Below are 20,317 nucleotides of genomic sequence, written 5' to 3'. Positions count from 1 at the left end.
AATGCATTCTACTAACTTTTTGATGTAGACCGATTTATTTTATTTAGAAGTTTATTTCAGGGATAACATACAAATACATTAGTCTCCTTAGAGAGAAGATGCATTGTACTAGATTATAGCTTTTGCTAATTTCCATCTCCAGTCCCATATGCATACAACAATACAATAAAAATGATGCAATAAAACATGCATTCGTACAATACGATGAAAACATGCATTTACATATTAAACACTACATTACAGATTCCATGTCATACTCCTCCTTCCCCTCTCAACCCAGGCACACACACATTTAATACTACATTACAGATTCCATCATACCCCCCCTCCCCTCTCAACCCACCCATACACACACACACACACACACACACACAAACGCACACACACACACACACGCACACACACGCGCACGCACACACACCCTACACAGAGTGGGAACAGAATTGACTATCTAGCAACTGTTCTTTCAAGTGAGCTTTGAAGGTGCCAATTGAGCGGCACCTCCTCATCTCTTCAGGCAGACTGTTCCACTGAGTTATTGCTTTTACAGTAAAAGATGACTGTCCAAACACGGTGTAGTGGAAAGGTTTAGCGCAGTCAAGTACGGACACTGTTCTTGTCACTCTGTTTGAGTTTCGGGATCGAAAGTGTACAAACTCGCCCAGTGGAGGAGGTGCCGAGCCATTAAGGATTTTGTAAATCATACATAGGTCTGCTAGTTTTCTGATGTGATCAAAGCCCAGTAGTCTATGTTTCACAAGGATCCTACAGTGGTGGAAATGCATAGGCTTTTTGTCTAAAGTTTTCAGGGTTTGCTTGTAAAGGGAAGCAAGAGGTCTTGTAACTGATTGGCCAGCTTGTCCCCAGCATGTGATACAGTATGCTATGTGGGAGAGAACCATGGCATGCATAAATGTCTTAGCTGCATCTATGGAGAGACAATTTCTGATGTGTCTAAAACTAACTATATTGTACTTTAATGATTTAACAATTTTTTTCACATGGATCTTAAAGTTTAAGTTTGAATCTAGTACCACACCAAGATATTTAAAGTCAGAAACTACGTCAACCTCTACACCTTTGATCAAAATGTCTGCTATGGGAGCAATCTCCCTAGTTTTTTTGTGGAAGAACATTGCTTTTGTCTTAGACACATTGAGACTTCGGCCTGACTCTTCCAGCCACCCCGTGATCCCCTCCAACGCAGCTGTTAACTTGACAGCTGCTAGCCTGGCTGTACCTGCATAAGCCCACACAACGCTGTACCTGCATAAGCCCACACAACGCTTTACCTGCATAAGCCCACACAACGCTGTACCTGCATAAGCCCACACAACGCTTTACCTGCATAAGCCCACACAACGCTGTACCTGCATAAGCCCACACAACGCTGTACCTGCATAAGACCACACAACGGTGTACCTGCATAAGCCCACACAACGCTGTACCTGCATAAGCCCACACAACGCTGTACCTGCATAAGACCACACAACGGTGTCATCGGCGTACATCTGGAGATGGATATCATGAGGACAGTGTTGTGGGAGATCATTAATATACATGCTAAATAATAGCGGCCCCAACACAGATCCTTGTGGTACACCCATTGTACAGTTCATAACATTAGACAGGGTATCACCCACTTTAACACATTGCCTCCTATCAGATAAGTATGAAGACATCCATGCCAGTGCCATGTTTGAAAAATTGAAATGAGACAGTTTTGACAGGACAGCATGGTTCACTATGTGAAAAGATTTGCTCAGATCTAAGAATGCAGTACCAGCCCCAGCTTCCTTATCAAGCCTAGATTTAAGTTGTTCTATGAGATGCAGAGTTGCAGTTTCAGTAGAATGGTTTGCTCTGAAACCAAACTGCATCCAATGCAGCCCACACTCACTTGTGCTGAGGAAGGTTCTCAGCTGGTCAGCGACCACTTTTTCAGCAATCTTAGAGAGCACGGGTAGTATACTTATCGGTCTATAGTTACAGACATCAAGGCGGTCTCCAGACTTATGGATAGGAGTTACGATAGCACATTTCCAAGCATCAGGGAAAGTACAGTGTTTAAGAGACAGATTGATTATATGCGCAGTAGGGGGAACTAAAGCATCTTTATGTACTTTGATGAATGCTGTGTCTAATTGAAACACATCTCTACTTTTAGAGTTTTTCATGGAGCTGATTATATTGCGTATCTGAACCTTACTAGTTTCAACCAGTGTGAAAACCTTCTTTGTGTCATCTGTAGGACAGATGACCGGGTCCCGCTGTTTCACAAAGCCTTTCGCCAACTCGTTTACAGATTCAAGAAATAAATTATTAAAGACTAGCAATGGTGCAGTGGTCTTCAAGTAGCTCTCCCTGTACTTTGACTTTGAGATCTCCTAAGAATTTTGAGTCCCTCTTTGTAAGATTATCTATGTTATTCTAGATTAGTTTACTGTTCCCTTTCGCTTCCTGCAGTATGCTAAGATAGAAGTTGGCTTGTTTCAGCTCCTGTGTGACTTTATTCCTAAGTAATACAGCAGGATATCAGTTTCTCTCCTGGACTTAACAGCCTTCCTCAATGCAGCATCTCTAGATTTCATAGCCTTCCATAGTTGTTCATTAAACCATGGTAGATTATTAAACCATGGTAGATTATTTATCTTTTTCTTTTTGGGCTTCAACCTTACAGTAAATTTTTCCCTCACAGAGTTAATACTGTGAGTGAACATGCCACACCCAGCTGCCAGATCGTCGGAGGACATTAGGTCATCCCATTTTAGGGTGGTGATTTCGTTGGTAAATTGAGCCTGTTTAGCTCTGGGTATACACTGAAAAATCTTCCTTTTTGTTGTAATATTGCTAAACCTATTTTTAGTCAGCTTCCTTGCACATAAAGTAAGATTATGGTCGGATAGACCGGTAATTAAGTTATATTGTTTAATTATTCTTTCTGTCTTATTGGAGAATATGAGATCTATCTAGGTGCTATAGCTTTTGGTTATTCTTGTCGGCCCGTTGACTACTTGTTCCAAATGGAATTTATCAGTAACCATTTTTAACTTCCTTCTTTTGGATTTGTCCACCGAGTTCACATTGAAGCCACCCATCAAGATAAGTTCCTTATTCAGATTACATTCTTTCAGGGTGGCTTCAAGTTGACCGTAAAAAGCATCGGTGGCAGATAGGGGTCTATAGATACACATGATGTTAAATGACATTTGTTGGGACAGGACAATTTTAACACCAACATATTTTAGCATGCTACCGACATTATAGGTCATCCGTTCACATCTGATGTCATCTCTTACATAAATAAGCACCCCCCCTTCCGTCTGGTCTATCTTGTCTAAAGCACTTCATAACCTGGCACCGTGAATATGTCCACGGGAGTTGTTTCCTTCAGCCAAGTCTCGGTTAGACAGAGAAAGTCCAGATTAGAGTCAGACAGGAGATGGGATATTTGGGTGCTCTTACCAGCAAGGCTTCTGATGTTAAGGTGCCCCCTGTACAGACCCCTAGGTTTCACAGTCGGGTCCCACAGGACTTTAGCATGATTAACAGTTTGTAGGAAACGGAACTGCCTCTGCTTTCGCACATGTAAGCCCGGTGGGCTCCGATCTCCAGCTGCTGGACCTTGGGTCGTAGGTAGGCCCCCGCTGGAGAACGTTGGTGTTGGGTTCCCGTTGTGGTGGTAGAGTGGGTGGCTGGTGAGACTGTCTAGCCGTCCAACCTGATGTGGGACCAGACCAGTGTAGCCAGAGAAACAAGGGTGGAGGAAGATGGAGGAGATCCAGAGTTTTTCAGGGCTGACTGTATTAGCTGGATACTGGGTTGTGGTTGCCAGGAGAGCTGCTGGGCAATGTTGGGTGCTAGCAGCCTGCTAGCACTGGCGTTCATCTCAGCATAGTTGTTTGTCACTGTCTCCATGTTGTTGCTAGGACCATGGCATTGGTGAATGTCCCCAGAGAGCAGCAGGCTAAAAATTATGATAAGTCTGACTGCATTTACAGATTGTACAGAAAATTTTGATTTACGTTTGCTTCTGTGGTTGGAATTATTGTCTTGGGTCAGTAGAAGGCTAAAAAGCATTGCCTTTCCAAACCCAATGTGTTTCCCTGGTTCTCCATGGGAGCAGTCATTCATGGCGTGTGGGAAAATCCCAGTAAAGTTGAGGAACAGCACAAATGTTAATAGGGTTACAGAGGCCCCAAAACCTCCCGGTGGTGTCATTCTGTCACTTTTGCTCAGCTAGCACTAACCCGGACCCCGCTGGAGGAGCTGGAGGCCAGGTGGAGCTGGTGCAGCTGGAGGCCAGGTGGAGCTGGAGGCCAGGTGGAGCTGGTGCAGCTGGAGGCCGGTGGAGCTGGTGCAGCTGGAGGCCAGGTGGAGCTGGAGGCCGGTGGAGCTGGTGCAGCTGGAGGCCAGGTGGAGCTGGAGGCCAGGTGGAGCTGGTGCAGCTGGAGGCCAGGTGCAGCTGGAGGCCAGGTGGAGCTGGAGGCCAGGTGGAGCTGGTGCAGCTGGAGGCCAGGTGGAGCTGGAGGCCAGGTGGAGCTGGTGCAGCTGGAGGCCAGGTGCAGCTGGAGGCCGGTGGAGCTGGAGGCCAGGTGGAGCTGGAGGCCAGGTGGAGCTGGTGCAGCTGCTGCAGATCTAGGCTAAAGATGAGCCACACTGCAGCAGCAAGATGGTAATGATGTCCAGGCAGGAGAATAGACTTTCAGCTCAGGACTGGATTGTTAGCAAGGGTGGCTAAGCCAATGCAGGGCTATCAGCTCTGGGCAGAATGCTTACAGAGCTGACAGGCTAATTGCTTGCAATTTGCTAGGCTACTTCCAACAGTCCAATAGTCCACTGTTTGCAGAACAAAACTAGGTAACAAAAGCAAGCTTTCAGCTCTGGGCAAAATCAGCTTCCCCAAGACAGGGTAAATTGTCCACCGTTTTCAAAGAAGGACTAGGGCAAGGAGTAGGCCAACACAATGGCCACACAATGCAGCCCCAGAAAACCAGGTAAGATATTCCACAGTTAGCGTTGGAAAACCGTCATTTAAGATCTGATAGCACAAACCTTTGTTTGAGGGAGAATAATGTGTAAAAGAGGATGCTAAAAGTCCAATAAAATCCAGTTAAAAAGCATTTTTTCAGACAAACACTCAGCAGTGAAAAAACATGCAACGATCTTGGAAAAGGGGCGTGTCTCCAAGATACGCCGAAATATAATTTTTCTGAAAATGTGCTTTGAGAAATCCCATTCATTCTCGGCATTAGGAACACTACCGCTAGGGGGCGATGAGATTACTTTCCCTCCCTTTGGGTAGCCTGATTGCGAAAGTCGTTACTGATTGGTTCCGCAGGGATTCCTGCGAAACTACATATTCCATGTGGTTTCTCCTTCACCTACGCCTCTTCATCTGTTCTACAACACAAGGAGCCAGGGCTGATAAAGACAGTGCTAATTTCAATTTATCATACCTCTTCAATTTACACAATTTAGTAGACATTCTCAGAGATGATCATCTCTGCTGAGCAAGAGTGCTGTATTTGTAGCTAAATGCTTTGTTGTTTACGTTCTATACATCCAATGGTCTTCCATTTCCTCTTGATGATACAGAGTACTACCACCTGGCGGTGTGAAGTTATTTAATCTCACGCAAGCGCAGAAACGTACACACTCGTCAGCTAATGGCTGTTGTCCGCTTGGTGTGTTCACGTGAAACTTGTCGGCCCTGAAACAAGCGACGCAAGGCAACACAGCAGTTGTCCTCGTCGGCGCCAGTTCTTTGATGTCGGGTTGATGTGTCTTCTGGGCCTTAAAGCGAGCAAAGCTGGACTAGGATGACTTAGCCTATGTTTGGTAGCAAACAGCCCAAAACATTTTTTTAAGCCATTTTGAGTTTTGAATGACGTTGCCAGGCCTCTCAGCCTCTAGTTTATCGTGGTACAAAATAGGTTTTTATAAAACCGAATTGGAAGTAGTTTTCAAGAGTTTATGGATGTAGCCAGAATGTGAATATGAAACCTAGGCTACTTGTCAGAACGTGAAAGTGAAACCTAAACTTGGGCAAACTGACACAGTCACAAGCCATGGTAAAATAAACCCACACATGATTAGCTAAATCATGAACAAATACTCAGTTAGCAAGCTAAACAATCTAGCAACAATCTACAAGTAGCAGGAGGCAAAAGTTTAACAACAAGGGAATTACTGTCTGGCGCATTGGTCCGCTTGTCACTGGTAGATATAGACTATGCATTGCTGCCACCGAGGGGCTCAGAACGAATACTATTCACTCGTTGTCACCAACGAGTACTCAAAGCCTGTAAAATGGTATTCTGGACAGCCCTACTAGATATACAGTATCTAGACAGCCAGGGTGGATGGATGGATGGATGGATGATGGATGGATACTCCTTAACTTACCTACCTGTACAGTAATATTTATAATGACTGAATATATGTATGTATGTATGTATGTATGTATGTACGTACATATATATCTATTATATTCTGTACTGCACAGTCATTGGATGTATACAGTCCCTGATATCCCTCCAACCCATGGGCGATTTTATAGGGGGGGCAGGGGGGGCAAGTGCCTGGCCAGCCCAACTCTGCTCAAATTCTTACAAAAAAATAAAATAACTTTTTTTTTTTTTTTTTTTACTAATTAACACAATTATTAAATACATAATTGTGGTTTGTACCAGTTTGTGTTAGGTCATCATTCATTTTAAAAGTGTATTTATTACTTAAACTAGGCTACCTTTAAAAAAATATATATTCATAATCCACCAATGGCACAACTCGTCCGTCGACCTCAAGTATTTCCAGTTTGATCTGTTACCGCAAAAAAATGAGATCTGACTGTACTGCTCAGTGCTCAACAAGCTACAACTAGCCAACCTGCTCACAATGGCGAAAAGAGCTATAAAAACAACTGACCACTTCTTCATAAAAATATAAAAAAAACTGGCAATGCTAATGAAGAAGCTACCACTCGGTAAAATAAAGTATCTATCTATCTACCACGCTCATACTCTAGTTAACCACGGCCGTGTTTATCATGGTAAAATCACTGTTAATTTCTGTAAGGGTTAAGACAACTTGATAGCTACGTATCTCTCCGGGATTATTTATTATAGCTATAGCACGTACATCCCCCGCCCCCCCCGGCGTATTTATTAATTATTTATTCATATCCATATAGCACGTACATATTGTGTATTTAGTGTTAATTTGTAAGATGTGTAATTTTCATAATTTGTAAATTTGTACAGTAACTTGTAAATATGGAATATGGAATAGAGTATTAGAGTTTATCTGTAGCATAATCTTGGAGCTAGCAGCAACATTTCACTGTGACTGTATACCATATTGTGCATTACATTTGACTAAAGGAATCTTGAATCTTGTCTATACTGTAGTTAACAATGTCAGCCGTGTCATAGTGATATTATTTGAATTAAATGCTTAAATTCTGTGTGTAGAGCTTTTTAAAATCACTATCAGTGTACCCTTCAAAGGGCAAACACGTCCAGTGACATACTGTAATACTGTAGTGTCTTATTGACGTCATTTTTTGGTTTAAGACATGTCACACGACACTCAACTAACCTACCATAAATCGACCTTTAGCCATGCTAGCTACCTACCCCTCTGAAGTTGCTGGCAGCCTGGAAGTAGACAAGGTAGTTCTTGGTGGGGTCCAGGGGCGTGTTCCAGTAGCCGTTGTAGGTGTGGTTGTCCCCCACGGTGAAGGGCGTGGCCTCGGGCAGGCTGCTGGGGGGAAGCTCTGCTGTGTAGTAGTGTGGGGCTCCCTTGGCCTGCGCGTCGTTGTGGGAGGCAGACACGGGGAAACAGTCGGCCGCGCTGAGCTCCCTCCTCCTCACCTGGCGCGAGCCGTCCTCCTCCACCACCACCACCTGGTAGGTACTGGACACAGAGCAAGGACACATTTACTAGACCACCTGGGATTTACTCCTTCACCTTATTCAACTCATGACACTGTAGAGCGGTGAAAGTGCACAGACCTGGCTCAAAATACTATTTGAAAGTACTATCATACTTTAGCGAGTCTACCTGGAGTGTCAGGTCACAGGTGGGTGGTGTTCAGATTTTTTGGGAACATCTCATTGTTTCCATTGTGCCAGACAAGATAAATTAAGCACAGGTGAGTAATTCAAATGATTTCAGATAGTATTTGGACCCAGGTCTGATAACAGAAGTAACAGCTCTAACCTGACAGGAGCCCCTCTGCCCAGGGCAGGCCTCAGCAGCACTGTGATGGTGCTCTCTGATTCACTCAGCGGAGATGGGATGTCCTCATAGTCAAACACTGGCGCTGCAGGAGAGGTTGTGTGTGTGTGTGTGTGTGTGTGTGTGTGTGTGTGTGTGTGTGTGTGTGTGCATGCATGCGTGCGTGTGTGTACGAGAGAGAAAGAGAGCGAGCAAGAAAGAGAGTATGTGTATGACAGTATGTGACACAAAGAAAGGGACAGAAGACATGAAAACATGAGAGAGTTAGCAACACTAAAGCAGACTGCAATAAAACCAAACGAGGACAACCACATTCATCAGCAGTCAGCCTAAAACAGACATCAGTCCAGCACAGCACCTCTGAATCCTACTGGGACTAAAGGGAGGATGATCGGAGGGATGATTATCACAGGGACAACACCAGTCATTAGTCAAGAGTACTTAGGGCAACATTCGCAGTCGTGACTCTGCAGGGACCTACAACATAACGAGCTCTAAACTGTGTTTGCTGTTGGGACAGATGAAGCAGAAGAGCAACGAGGAGGAAAAGGCGATAGCTTCCTCAGTAGAGACAGATACAAATCAGCTTAACGCCAACAGCCTCGCAAATTAAACTGTCACACATCTCTCATATTTGGACAGAGAGGGAAAGGATCCCCTATGATAATCGTGCGCGCGTCAACACACACACACACACACACACACGCACACACGTGTACAGTGGCTTGATAGATCAACTCTGCATTATAGTGCGCGCGTGTAGGTACAGTAAGGTCTAGCGTGATTTATTGACGAGACAAAAAGGTGTTAAATTACACGTTCACAAACTATACCACCTGGCGCTAAGGAGCTCCCCTCCCACTGAGTAGCATTGAAGGGTGAAATAACACATGCTGGAATTTATTCATTACCTACGGCATCCAGCGGGATATTAAACCTTTTTCACAGCTGGGGTCGAGGAGAGTAGATGTTACCCACCATTTTGCTGGTGTGGAGTGGTGGTCTTAAGCCTGCGATATACAGTAGCGCCTCGCCAGTTTGAAACTGGGTACTGATTGCTAAAATGCCATCTGCATCACTGAAAGCTGGCTTTTCAGATGTGCAGCACTTTTACTGTGGAGTGCTGTTTTTACCCGTTCAACTGTGCTCCATAATACTACTGTAGATTGAAAACAGTATTCTTAATTCCGACCGGACCTGCATGTATTTTAGTCCTTTGAAGGCGAAGTCATTAGGCCCCGGTATGGTGATGCCAAATATAGTAGGATCGGTCAGCTCCACATCTGGCTGAAAGGCTACTGCTGCCAGTTGAAGCTTCCCTTCATAGATAATTTCACCACCTTCTTGAACCGCTCGGACCTCTTCGCCAGGGACGGCCTTCATCCTAGCAGGTCAGGTGCCCGTCTGCTCAGTATGAATAGGGACCTGACGCTGAGATCATCCAGCGTCTGATGTGGGGTAAGCCCGACCCGTCTCAACCACCCTACTGCCAAACATAAACCTCCTGTACCCACGGTTCGGGCTACACCAGCTCCATCTCACCAGCGCTCCATCACCATAGACCTGGATTCCCTGCCCCTCACTGAGACCTGGCATAGCAATGTTTATATTTCTATAAACTAATTTTGCCCACCTGAATATGCCATTCAGCGAATTATCTCCCACCGCACCCCTATTACCATAAGGAAACAGTCAGGTGGATCTAATATGAAAAACCTGATATCCGTTCCAGTGAATATACTATCCAGGCCTACTAGTCAGGCGAGCCAGCCCTTTTCTCCGGAAGCTATTTCAATGGCGATCCTGAATGTCAGGTCCCTACCAAGCAAAACTTTTCTCATTAATTATCTTATATGTGAACGTAAATTAGTTATCCTAACTGAAACCTGGCTAAATAGACCAGCAGCCCTCATCGAAGCCTCTCCTCCTAACTACAGCTTTTTTCAATCTATCAGAAGCGGGAAAAAAGGTGTAGGAACAGCCACCATAGCTACAGATGCCCTCAGCTGCAGAACCATCTCCTTTGATGATTTTACCTCTTTTGAATACCACGCTATTGTCTTAAAATGCCAGCCCCCAGTTCTGGCAGTAACTGTATATAGGCCTCCCAAACAATGCCCTGCCTTCTTTACAGAATTTTCAGAACTCCTTTCCATCATCCATACAAATTATGATAAGATTATCATCATTGGAGATTTCAACATACACATGGACACTGAGGCGGACTCGAAAGCCAGGGACTTTATCAACCTCCTAAACTCCATGGATTTTACCCAACATATCTCTGAGCCAACTCACAACCGCGGCCACACCCTTGATCTAGTGATTACTAAGGGCCTGACTATCACTGTCTCCTCTATTAGTGACCTCGCTCTCTCTGACCATTTCTGTATCTTCTTCACTGCATTGGTTCCTAAAGTCAAAAGTAGTACTGAGCGCTTGATCAAGAAACGTTATCTTACCTCCGCAATAGCCGATAGTTTTAGAGAAATAATGACCACAAACAATTTATCAACTCCAGAAGTGGGGCCGTTAGGAACTATTGAAGACTTAGCAACCACATTTAACACTAGAGTAAGGGCAGCCTTGGATTCTGTAGCACCTATTAAACTGAAAAGGATCACACCCAATCATAAAGCTCCATGGCGAAATGAGGAAACAATTCAACTAAAGAGAACCTGCTGAAGATCTGAGCGTATATGGCGAAAAACCAAGCTACAGGTCCACCATGATATTCTCAAAGAACATCTCTCTGCTTTTAATAAAGCAATAAGAAATGCAAGGAAAGACCACTTCTCAAAATTGATATCTATCAACCGAAATAATTCAAGAGTGCTCTTCTCAACAATTGATAGCCTAATAAACCCTGCCATAAAAAACACCAGATAATCTGCTCTCTACCTCCAAATGTGAGGAATTTGCAGCTTACTTCAGAGATAAGATTATGAATATTAGGAGGAATATCACCCAGGAAAGGCCATGCATCCCGTTCACAGATCCTCTTCCTCCATGTAATGGACATACTGTATGAGCTTGTTTACACTGATGGACACAGAAATGTTGAGAAAAGTAGTATCCAAACTCAAATCCTCCACATGCCTGCTGGATCCCATCCCCACCGATTTTTTCAAAACTATTTTTGACTCTGTATCCTATGACATTTTATCCAATGTTAATGACTCCCTATCTACAGGTGTCTTCCCACCAATACTTAAAACTGCTTTGGTGAGACCCGTGCTGAAGAAAAACAATTTAGACACTTCAGTTCTTAGCAATTTTAGACCAATCTCCAACCTTCCCTTTTGGAGTAAAATTCTGGAAAAGATTGTTTTCAAACAGCTTAATGATTTCCTAGCTACAAGTTGTACCCTTGACCTTTTCCAGTCCGGCTTTCGTGCCCATTATAGCACAGAGACGGCATTAGTCAAAGTTGTAAATGACCTCAGAATTAATGCTGACTCCAAAGAGCTCTCTGTTCTCGTCCTCCTGGACCTGAGTGCAGCCTTTGATACTATAGATCATGCAATTCTCATCGAAAGACTGGAGAAGTGGGTTGGCCTCTCTGGTCCAGTCCTTAATTGGCTTAGGACCTATCTAACCGGTCGTGATTTATTCGTTGCCCTCGGTGAATATAGCTCAGGAAAGATCCCTATGACCTGTGGGGTGCCCCAAGGATCAATCCTAGGACCTCTACTCTTCAGCCTGTACATGCTGCCCTTTGGCAGTGTCATCAGGAGGCACAACATTAGCTACCATAGCTACGCAGATGATACCTAACTCTATATTTCTGTAACACCCAGTAACTACAGCTTTGTTGAGTGCCTTGTCAAGTGTATTACGGATATAAATATATGGATGTCACATAATTTCCTCCAACTAAACCAGGACAAAACAGAAGTACTGTTCATTGGAGAAAAAGCTGAAAGAGAGAAACTATCTGCACACTTAAAAACTCTGGAAATTGACACCAAATGCCAGGCTAAAAACCTAGGTGTCATACTTGACTCAGATCTTAATTTTGAAAACCACAATAAGAATATTACAAAGACATCTTTTTACCACCTAAGGAACATTGCCAAGGTGCAACCCTTTCTCTCTCAGGCTGACACCGAAAGATTAATGCATGCTTTCATCACAAGCAGGCTGGACTACTGCAATGCTCTACTATCAGGCCTACCAAAGAAAGCAATCTCTAAGCTACAAATGATACAGAATGCTGCAGCACGAGTCCTCACTAAGACTAGACGAAGGGCACACATCACACCAGCCTTAAAATCACTACACTGGTTACCTGTCAACTCTAGAATAGACTTTAAAATACTATTACTAGTCTATAAATCTCACTCACCAGAATATATTTCAGACATGCTTGTTAAGTACATGCCCAACAGACCACTCAGATCCTCAGGTACTGAACTTTTAACAGTTCCAAAAGCCAGGACCAAGAAACACAGAGAGGCAGCTTTTAGTTTCTATGCCCCCAACCTCTGGAACACCCTACCGGAGTGCCTAAGAAGGGCCGAAACAACGGAGGTCTTCAAGCGAGAGCTCAAGACGTACCTTTTCGGCCTAGCCTACAATCACTAGCCAGGACCTTGAGACACAGAAAGGCAGCCTCAAACCTACCTGTGAATCCTTTGTATACATTGGTGTTTATCCTGCTATGCACTGTATGTATATCAAGTAGTGTACAGAAGCTGGTTACCCTGAAACAGGCTTGTTCTGTTCTGACAGCTGTGTTGCTTCAATGGCTCAGTGTGCTACTAACCGTTTTCTGCCTCCCCCAGTGCCTCTCTCTCTCCCTCCTACCTTCTAACCAGGTCCAGTGGATTTAATTTAATGTAATTTATTGCTCTATAAATGTTCTTAGCCATTAGACAAATATATTCCAGGAGCTTGCTCCAGGTTGCCTGTTTTAATATCTGTGTTGCTTTTATGGCTCTGTGTGCTACTAACCCTGTTCTGCCTTCCCTCTCCCTAGTGCCTCTCTCTCTCCCTCCTATCTTCTAACCATGTCCAGTGGATGCCCCACTGTCACCAGCAGACCTCCCAGAGTCCGATAGATACCACTGTGTCTGCTGTGGATGTCGTAGCATTTAGTTAACACACACACACGTACGCACAGACATACACCAGCCCACTTCTGGCTTTAGGCCTGGGCCATAGCAAACACACACCAGTATTTGCCATGTCTCTCCTATGATGCTTTTTTAGCCTCTCTTAAGGCCGTTTCAGACGAGGAGCGATATCCGCACATTGTCATTCATTTTCAATGAGAGAGGCGAACAGACAATTTGGGAGCCGCGGACAATCTGGGGCGGAGTGGCAAGCAGGCGCGACCCCGTGAAATTGTCGCACATGTGCTCGTTTCGTGCACACGCCCGCCCGCGACAAGAGCTGAGTGTGTCCCCCGCTGATCCGAGTGTGAACGCAGGCGGAATATCGCTCCCCGTCTGAAACGGCCTTTACTCTGAAATGTAATTTAATGTAGTGTATTGCTTTATAAATGTTCTTAGCCGGTAGACAAACATACTCCTGGAGCTTGCTCGATCGCCTTGTTGAGAGGGGTCAGGGAAGAATTTTTACAGCTCACTTATCTGGCCCCCGGGTGATTACTGTTTTTTTGCTTCCCTCTGGAATATGTAGAGGTGGGTCGTATGCCCACCTCCCTTGTTCTCTGTAAAGCGCATTGTGTTGCCTCTGGGTATGAAATGCGCTATACAAATAAAGCTTTGATTGATTGATTGATTGAGGTGTTCTTTCAGAGAGAGGTGTTCTTGGAGAGTGATTATTTTTCAGACTGCCTCACAAAATGGCCCCACTTAAGTTTGAAGGATAACCAGGCCATGTCCACCGCATGGCCGGCTTGTTTCTGTTCAGGACTGGTAGGACAGAAGCTTTAGTCACGCCACTGAAATAGCTGTGAATTGAAATGACATGAAATAATGTCTGATAAATTAAGATAGGTCTTGTCGCTTGGACACATCAGTTCCAACGCTTCCAATTCTAATATAGCCAGTTAGCTCATGAGCTCACAACAACTAGCAGCAGCTTCCATAACATTAATGGTAGCGGTCAGTGGTTAAAGCAGTTACACTGATGATTCCTGTAACGTTAGCTATTTTGCTGCAATTGGTTCAACTTCTGTTTCTGGACAAAGGTAAGGGATAAAAGATTGGAGTGAAAGGATGAATGTGTGGAGGTTTGGGGTATAGTCCCATGAAGTCATCCCCACCGGGGCCTTAAACCCCCGTCTCCCGGGTGGGAGTCCTATGCTTTCACCGCTACTCTACTTGTGCAGTGGAGATCGGCAGGTTGATTTTGGTGTCATTCTTTATTTTGGTGTGCTGGGACTACTGCCTCTTGTGGTGCCAACAGAGAAATGCAGGTCAACATTGACTGGAAGGATGGAGGGAGAGAGTGATAACCGGACAAACGCTATTCTAGGTGCACTGGCTTACAGCCATGGACAAAAAAACAACTGCCTCTTGTCTAGTTGCGCTGGCTTACAGCCATGCACAAAAAATCACTGCCTCTTGTCTAGTTGCGCTGGCTTACAGCCATGCACAAAAAAACACTGCCTCTTGTGGTAGCAACATAGAACTGCAGGTCAACAACACGACGGAGGAATATATATCTTTGGTGTGAAGCCACGCACAAAAAGGATAGGTAAGCAACCCCCCCCCATGCACCCCAATTCCACCACCAACCTGAGATGTTGGTAGTGATCTCCGTGAGGGCGGTCTGGCCGAAGCCCTTGGCGGTGCGGGCTCGGACGGACACCAGGTAGGTGGTCCCCGGGTGCAGGCCGGAGAACATGTGGTAGGTCTCGTTCCTCAGCTTGGACACGGTGCGGCGGGGCCCGGGCACGTTGATCCCGGGGTCGGACGACTCGATGCTCTGGTAGCTGATCTACAGTAGGAGGGAAACCAGGTTATTCAAAAACGACGTTGTACCGATCTCGTTTCTTGTTGTTGTCATAGCTCTCCATTTCATAACGCTGGTAGCGGAGGTGCGAGCGGGGAGCAAAACAAAAAGAAAAGAAGGTTGGATCAGAACATCAGTTTGTTATTATTGCGTGTGCTTCCCCGTTATGTGGGCTGTGTGAACGTCGTGAGCCAGTGTTTTTTCGGGAAGGTGTTACCGTGCCTCAGACGGTGCCTGCCTGCCCACCTACTGCCTGCCACCGCGCGCCACCCAGAACCAGATCAGACCTGTTCCCAAAGAGCATTACGCGGGCTCCCAGCCTCTCTGTCTGTTTTGAGCTTGCTTGCTTGCTTGCTTTCTTTCTTTCTTTCTCTCTCTCTCTCTCTCTCTCTCTCTTTGTCTACCTTACAATTATTTGTGCTGTACTTTTTTTTCCTGCTCTCGCTCTCTCATCTTGACTCCCTATTCTTCATCTCATCTCAGCCGGCTCTCATACTAAAGGTTGTGGGCTTTTATCCCACTCCTTTCTCCACATCTCTCTCCCCCTGTTTTACCCGTATCTCGCTCTCTACCTAGTTTTCTCAGAGATTCTGACAATATGCCCTTTCTCTCAGCTGCCATTTACTTATTATCTACAGCCCTGTTTCCGCTCACTCTCTCTCCCGCTCTCTCTCCTCCACTCTCTCTCCTCCACTCTCTCTCCTCCACTCTCTCTCCTCCACTCTCTCTCCTCCACTCTCTCTCCATTTCTCTCTCTGTGACAATACCCTGTCTCATCTCTCAACTCCTTTCATTCAGTCATGGAACCCTAGACAGGAGAGACGTTGCCACAGAGAGAAGTTTCATGCGTCACACTCAATACCACCATCGCTGTCCGCCTGCCCGCATTCAAATAGCCATTCAATACTTTCTCTGAAAAAGTAGAATGATATTGCAGAAACTTTGTGAAGCTGTTTTGAAATGCCTTGTATGTGTGTGTGTGTGTGTCTCTGTGTGTTTGTCTGTGCGTGTGTCTGTGCGTGTGTTGGCTTTTACTTTCATGATGCTGTAAAAAAAAAAAAAAAAAAGAGCTACCGAAGTCTACCGATATGAGGACATCAATAATTAATTAGAAACATTTAAAGTTGCCCCTTGCCACGGCATCTCTTAGGCAAATAAGTAATTAGAATGCTGGTCCCTCGTGTAATTACAGTTGCGGCTACATTAGCATATGAACACGGAAACCTCATGAAGGGTGAAGAGGACTCTAATGATGACTGTAGCTCATGTAGGCATGCAGCAGGCAGAACAAACACACGCCTCAGCACAGCTGGGGCGAGGAGGGGGCCGGAGGGGGCGTGGCAGATTAGGGCACATGGATAACTTTTTTCTAATTACCTCGTACTGCGTGATGAGACCATTGGGCTCCACAGGCTCCTCCCACTTGAGGAATATCATATCGTCCAATGGGGTAAAGGTCAGGGACTCGGGCGCGATCCCGCCGGGAACTGCGAGAGCAAGAACACAGGCTCAGAAACTAACAGTCAAACATGGGGACATACGCCTGGGGACATACGCCAGGGGACATACAAAAAAACTTTGTGTGGACAGAGAGAGAGGGGAAGGGGGACAGAGAGAGAGAGGGAGAGACAGAAAGAGAGAGAGAGACAGATAGAGAAACATAAAGAGAGATAGAGAAACAGAAAGAGAGAGAGAGAGAGAGAGAGAGAGAGAGAGAGAGAGAGAGAGAGAGAGAGAGATGGTCAGGGGGTGGGGGTCTAAGGACCCGCCAGTTTCCAGCCCAGAGGAGGAATTGGGATTCTGGTGGTCCCTCAGTATGACAGCTGGGCTGGCAGGGCTATTTCTCTTCCTTAGACCCATGCTGACTGAAGAAAAACAGGACGAGGGCCAAAGATCCACAAACAGTAATCCGTTATCACACACACACACACCTGTACACCTGTACATCATCTGCGTCCTGTACTGAATTTTTAACAGGGGGGGGGGGAGAGAATGTACAGTACGCACGTACGCGTGTTTATGTTTGTGTGTGTGTGTGGGTGTGTGTTTGAATGCTGCATCTGAATCTACTGCAGGCTGATTCCTTGCTAGTCTCTCTGGCAGAGAGAGAGGCCCAGGCTCAGGTGGACGACAGAGCCTTTACTTTCATCCTAACAGTCCAGCCTGACACCTCCGTCCAGAGCCCAGCAAGGACGGAGGAAATAACACACCAGTGTGTGTGAATGCAGTTGCTAACAGGAAATAGGCAATGAAAGGACATCGCCAGGGGGCGCCCAATTATTGCAGTTTGGTCTGTGACAGGAGTTCTTACTGTGCCGGGGGCGGGGGTGTTTGGGCAAACTGTCAGACTAGCATTCAATGGATCAAAGAAGTGCGGTTCCACCACAACACACACACACGCACACACACACACACACACACATTTAGCGCCTTCCGCCAAGAATGTTTTTTTATGACACTCAGAATCTGGGTTTAAACTCTCAATGCTGAACCAAGCAGTCACACTGACTGGGTGCGTTAAGTAGCTGAGTGTTCAGTGAGCGAATTCCCCACTCAACGGTCTGCTCCAACAGCACTGAGTTGCTAGGAGACGAGAACTTTAATCACCACCTGTTGTCTTTCTGCCACTATAGCTAACGTAGGTCCTAATAGCGAGAATGTTATTTATTTATTTACCTTCACTTATACGTTGAAGTTCTTCTTCGGTTACAAAAACGGATGCATTTATTTTGCAATCCGACAGGCGTACAGTACCAGCATCCTTTCGGCATCCATCTTTATTTCATTTTTTTGTTCAGTGATGATGATTATGACGTGGTGTTTGGCTCAAACAGATCATAGTTCAAAACTGCTCACTTGTGCCCTGAGCAGATCAGTTACAGTGTAATTGACAGTCGCTGACTGAGCGCTCAGCTACTTAATGCACCCATTGTGTGCTTTGGACTGCATTTCTTTCTTTTTTTTAAGAACCGAATGAGGCTAAATCAAGTAGTTATTTTACCTCACTGGGTTTCTTTTTTGTCCCTCACCAGATGAAACCTGTCATTCGTTTTAATTTTACTTCAGGGCTGCTGAACGCATTCACTCATTTGACCATGAATATTGCAGAGAAATAAGGAGAGAGAGAGAGAGAGAGAGAGAGACACACACTGGTGAAAAAAGAGTTGTACTGTCTGTCACCTTGACAACTTGTTGGTGCAGTCAGCATGGCACCAGCCTTGCTGTTATACCCTGTATAGCAATGCTACATGTCCATTACCTATAGCAGTGGTTCTCAAACGGTGTGCCGCGGCACACTGGTGTGCCGTGAGGCAAGTCCGGGTGTGCCGTGCAATTTTGTGACAATGTATGTAAAATAATAATAAATAAATAATTATTATAATGGTTATTTGATTATTAGTTCATGGCCTGGGTAAATATTCGATTCGGATTGGCTGGAATAGTTCAAAATCGAATTCGAAATGTTCCCACTGACATCAGCCACGCCCCAGGCAGACGGAGAGCGCGTTGTATTTGCCGCGCACCTTAAGACATTAAAAGAGAGGTTTGAGCGCTACTTCCCACGTGTGGACGACATCGAGGACTATGACTGGATTCGAGACCAATTCAACTAGGAATCAACAGAAAATCTCACTTTGAGAGAGAGAGAGGAATGCGCAGAGCTCCGTATGGAGTACTCAACCATCTCCAGCCACGCTATTGAGCAACTTCTTCAGTTCCCCACTATCTAACTGTGTGAGCTGGCGTTCTCTACTCTGGTGTATATGAAGAACAAGAGAAGGTCGCGCCTCTCTGTTGAACAGGACTTGCGAGTGGCCTTCTCTTCAGTACCACCAAGGATTTAGAAAATCTGTGGCCAGCGACAGGCACATGTATCTCACTAGCTTGTAAGTAGGCAAAACCTACAGTATTGATAATAGTATATGTTACTGATTCAATTTTAAATTACATTTATAATTTCTTAAACACATTATAGGCTAATTAGGCCTACAATTTGGTAACACATTATAATAAAGATCTGTTAGCCTCATTTCAATAACTATTCATTCATATTAAATAATCATCAACGTGTATATACATAAATGATGAATAGATAATAAGATATATTTACGAAACATTTCTAAAAGATTAATAGTCTTTTTTTCTGTGCTTTTGTGCTGTGCTTCCAGGATCCCATTCCAGTTCATCCTGCTTGCCTCACCTGCACACTCACCACGCAATTTTAGACTTAAGTTTTTTTTTTTTTTTTTACTGAATGCATACTCAGTTGAATTGTGTTTAGTAGTTCCTGTTATTCAAATTCATTCTCAGGCCTTTTCTCTGTAAAGAGTGATTACTGTACACCAGGGATACGCCTACTGCTGTCTCAGGCCAGATCTACCCCTCCTCTCTCTCTCTCTCGCTCTCTCTCTCGCTCGCACACATACACACCCTTCTGTCTCTTCCTCCATGACCTCACTTTAATGTTGTGACCTGTCTGGTTTAATTGGTGTATTGCTGCTTTGATTTAAATCTATAAAGCTTTAAATTAATTCTTCCATTATTTTGTTAATAAATATTTTGAGTTTTATAGATGTTTGTATTGTTTGGCATTAGCAAATAGGCAATAATAACAGTGAGTCATAAGAGTAAAAGCACGTGTTATAGGGGCTATTTTGCATGGATATGAACATAGGTGTGCCTAGAGATTTTGGCTTGCCCTTTGGTGTGCCTTGGGCACAAAAAGTTTGAGAACCACTGACCTATAGTATAAGCCAAGGACCCCTGTATGTTATTGTGTGTGTAAACGTGCGTGCATTCGTTTGTTAATTTGTCACACATGTACCAGAGCCCAACATCTGGGGGTGCTCGCCACCATTAATTTTTCCCATTACCAAATACATTTTGTTTTGTACATAACAAAAATATGCTTTGTGTCTCTGTAGAAGTAAAGTCTACTCAGGAACCCATCTACTTATCCACATAGTTCAGAGCTTGAGCCCTGCGTGACCTCATCAAAAGCTCAATAACATTGCGCCAGTCATCTTTGGCTGGCACAGATGTACGGAGGTGAAGGACCATCCTCCTATATAAGGTGTAGACATGGCGTCAGTCATTCAGAAACCTCTACTCACTTCTCTCAGAAGCCTGTCTACAACTGTGCGGG

At 44.8% G+C, this 20,317-nt stretch overlaps 1 protein-coding gene across 1 annotated transcript in view; it reads right to left on the bottom strand.

Moving 5' to 3' along the window:
* Positions 1-20,317, bottom strand: part of LOC311322978 (receptor-type tyrosine-protein phosphatase U-like) — a gene marked incomplete at both ends in the record, with an annotated part of 178,953 nt that overhangs the window by 34,514 nt on the left and 124,122 nt on the right. The window contains 4 exon segments of the mRNA XM_084455098.1: positions 7,641-7,920; positions 8,227-8,329; positions 14,955-15,156; positions 16,549-16,658. Of these exon segments, the coding sequence (XP_084311224.1) occupies positions 7,641-7,920; positions 8,227-8,329; positions 14,955-15,156; positions 16,549-16,658 (695 nt within the window).

The sequence above is a fragment of the Borostomias antarcticus genome, assembly GCF_949987555.1.
Source record: "Borostomias antarcticus genome assembly, chromosome: 21".
Lineage (NCBI taxonomy): Eukaryota > Metazoa > Chordata > Actinopteri > Stomiiformes > Stomiidae > Borostomias > Borostomias antarcticus.
This window is presented reverse-complemented; position numbering and strand designations above follow the sequence as displayed.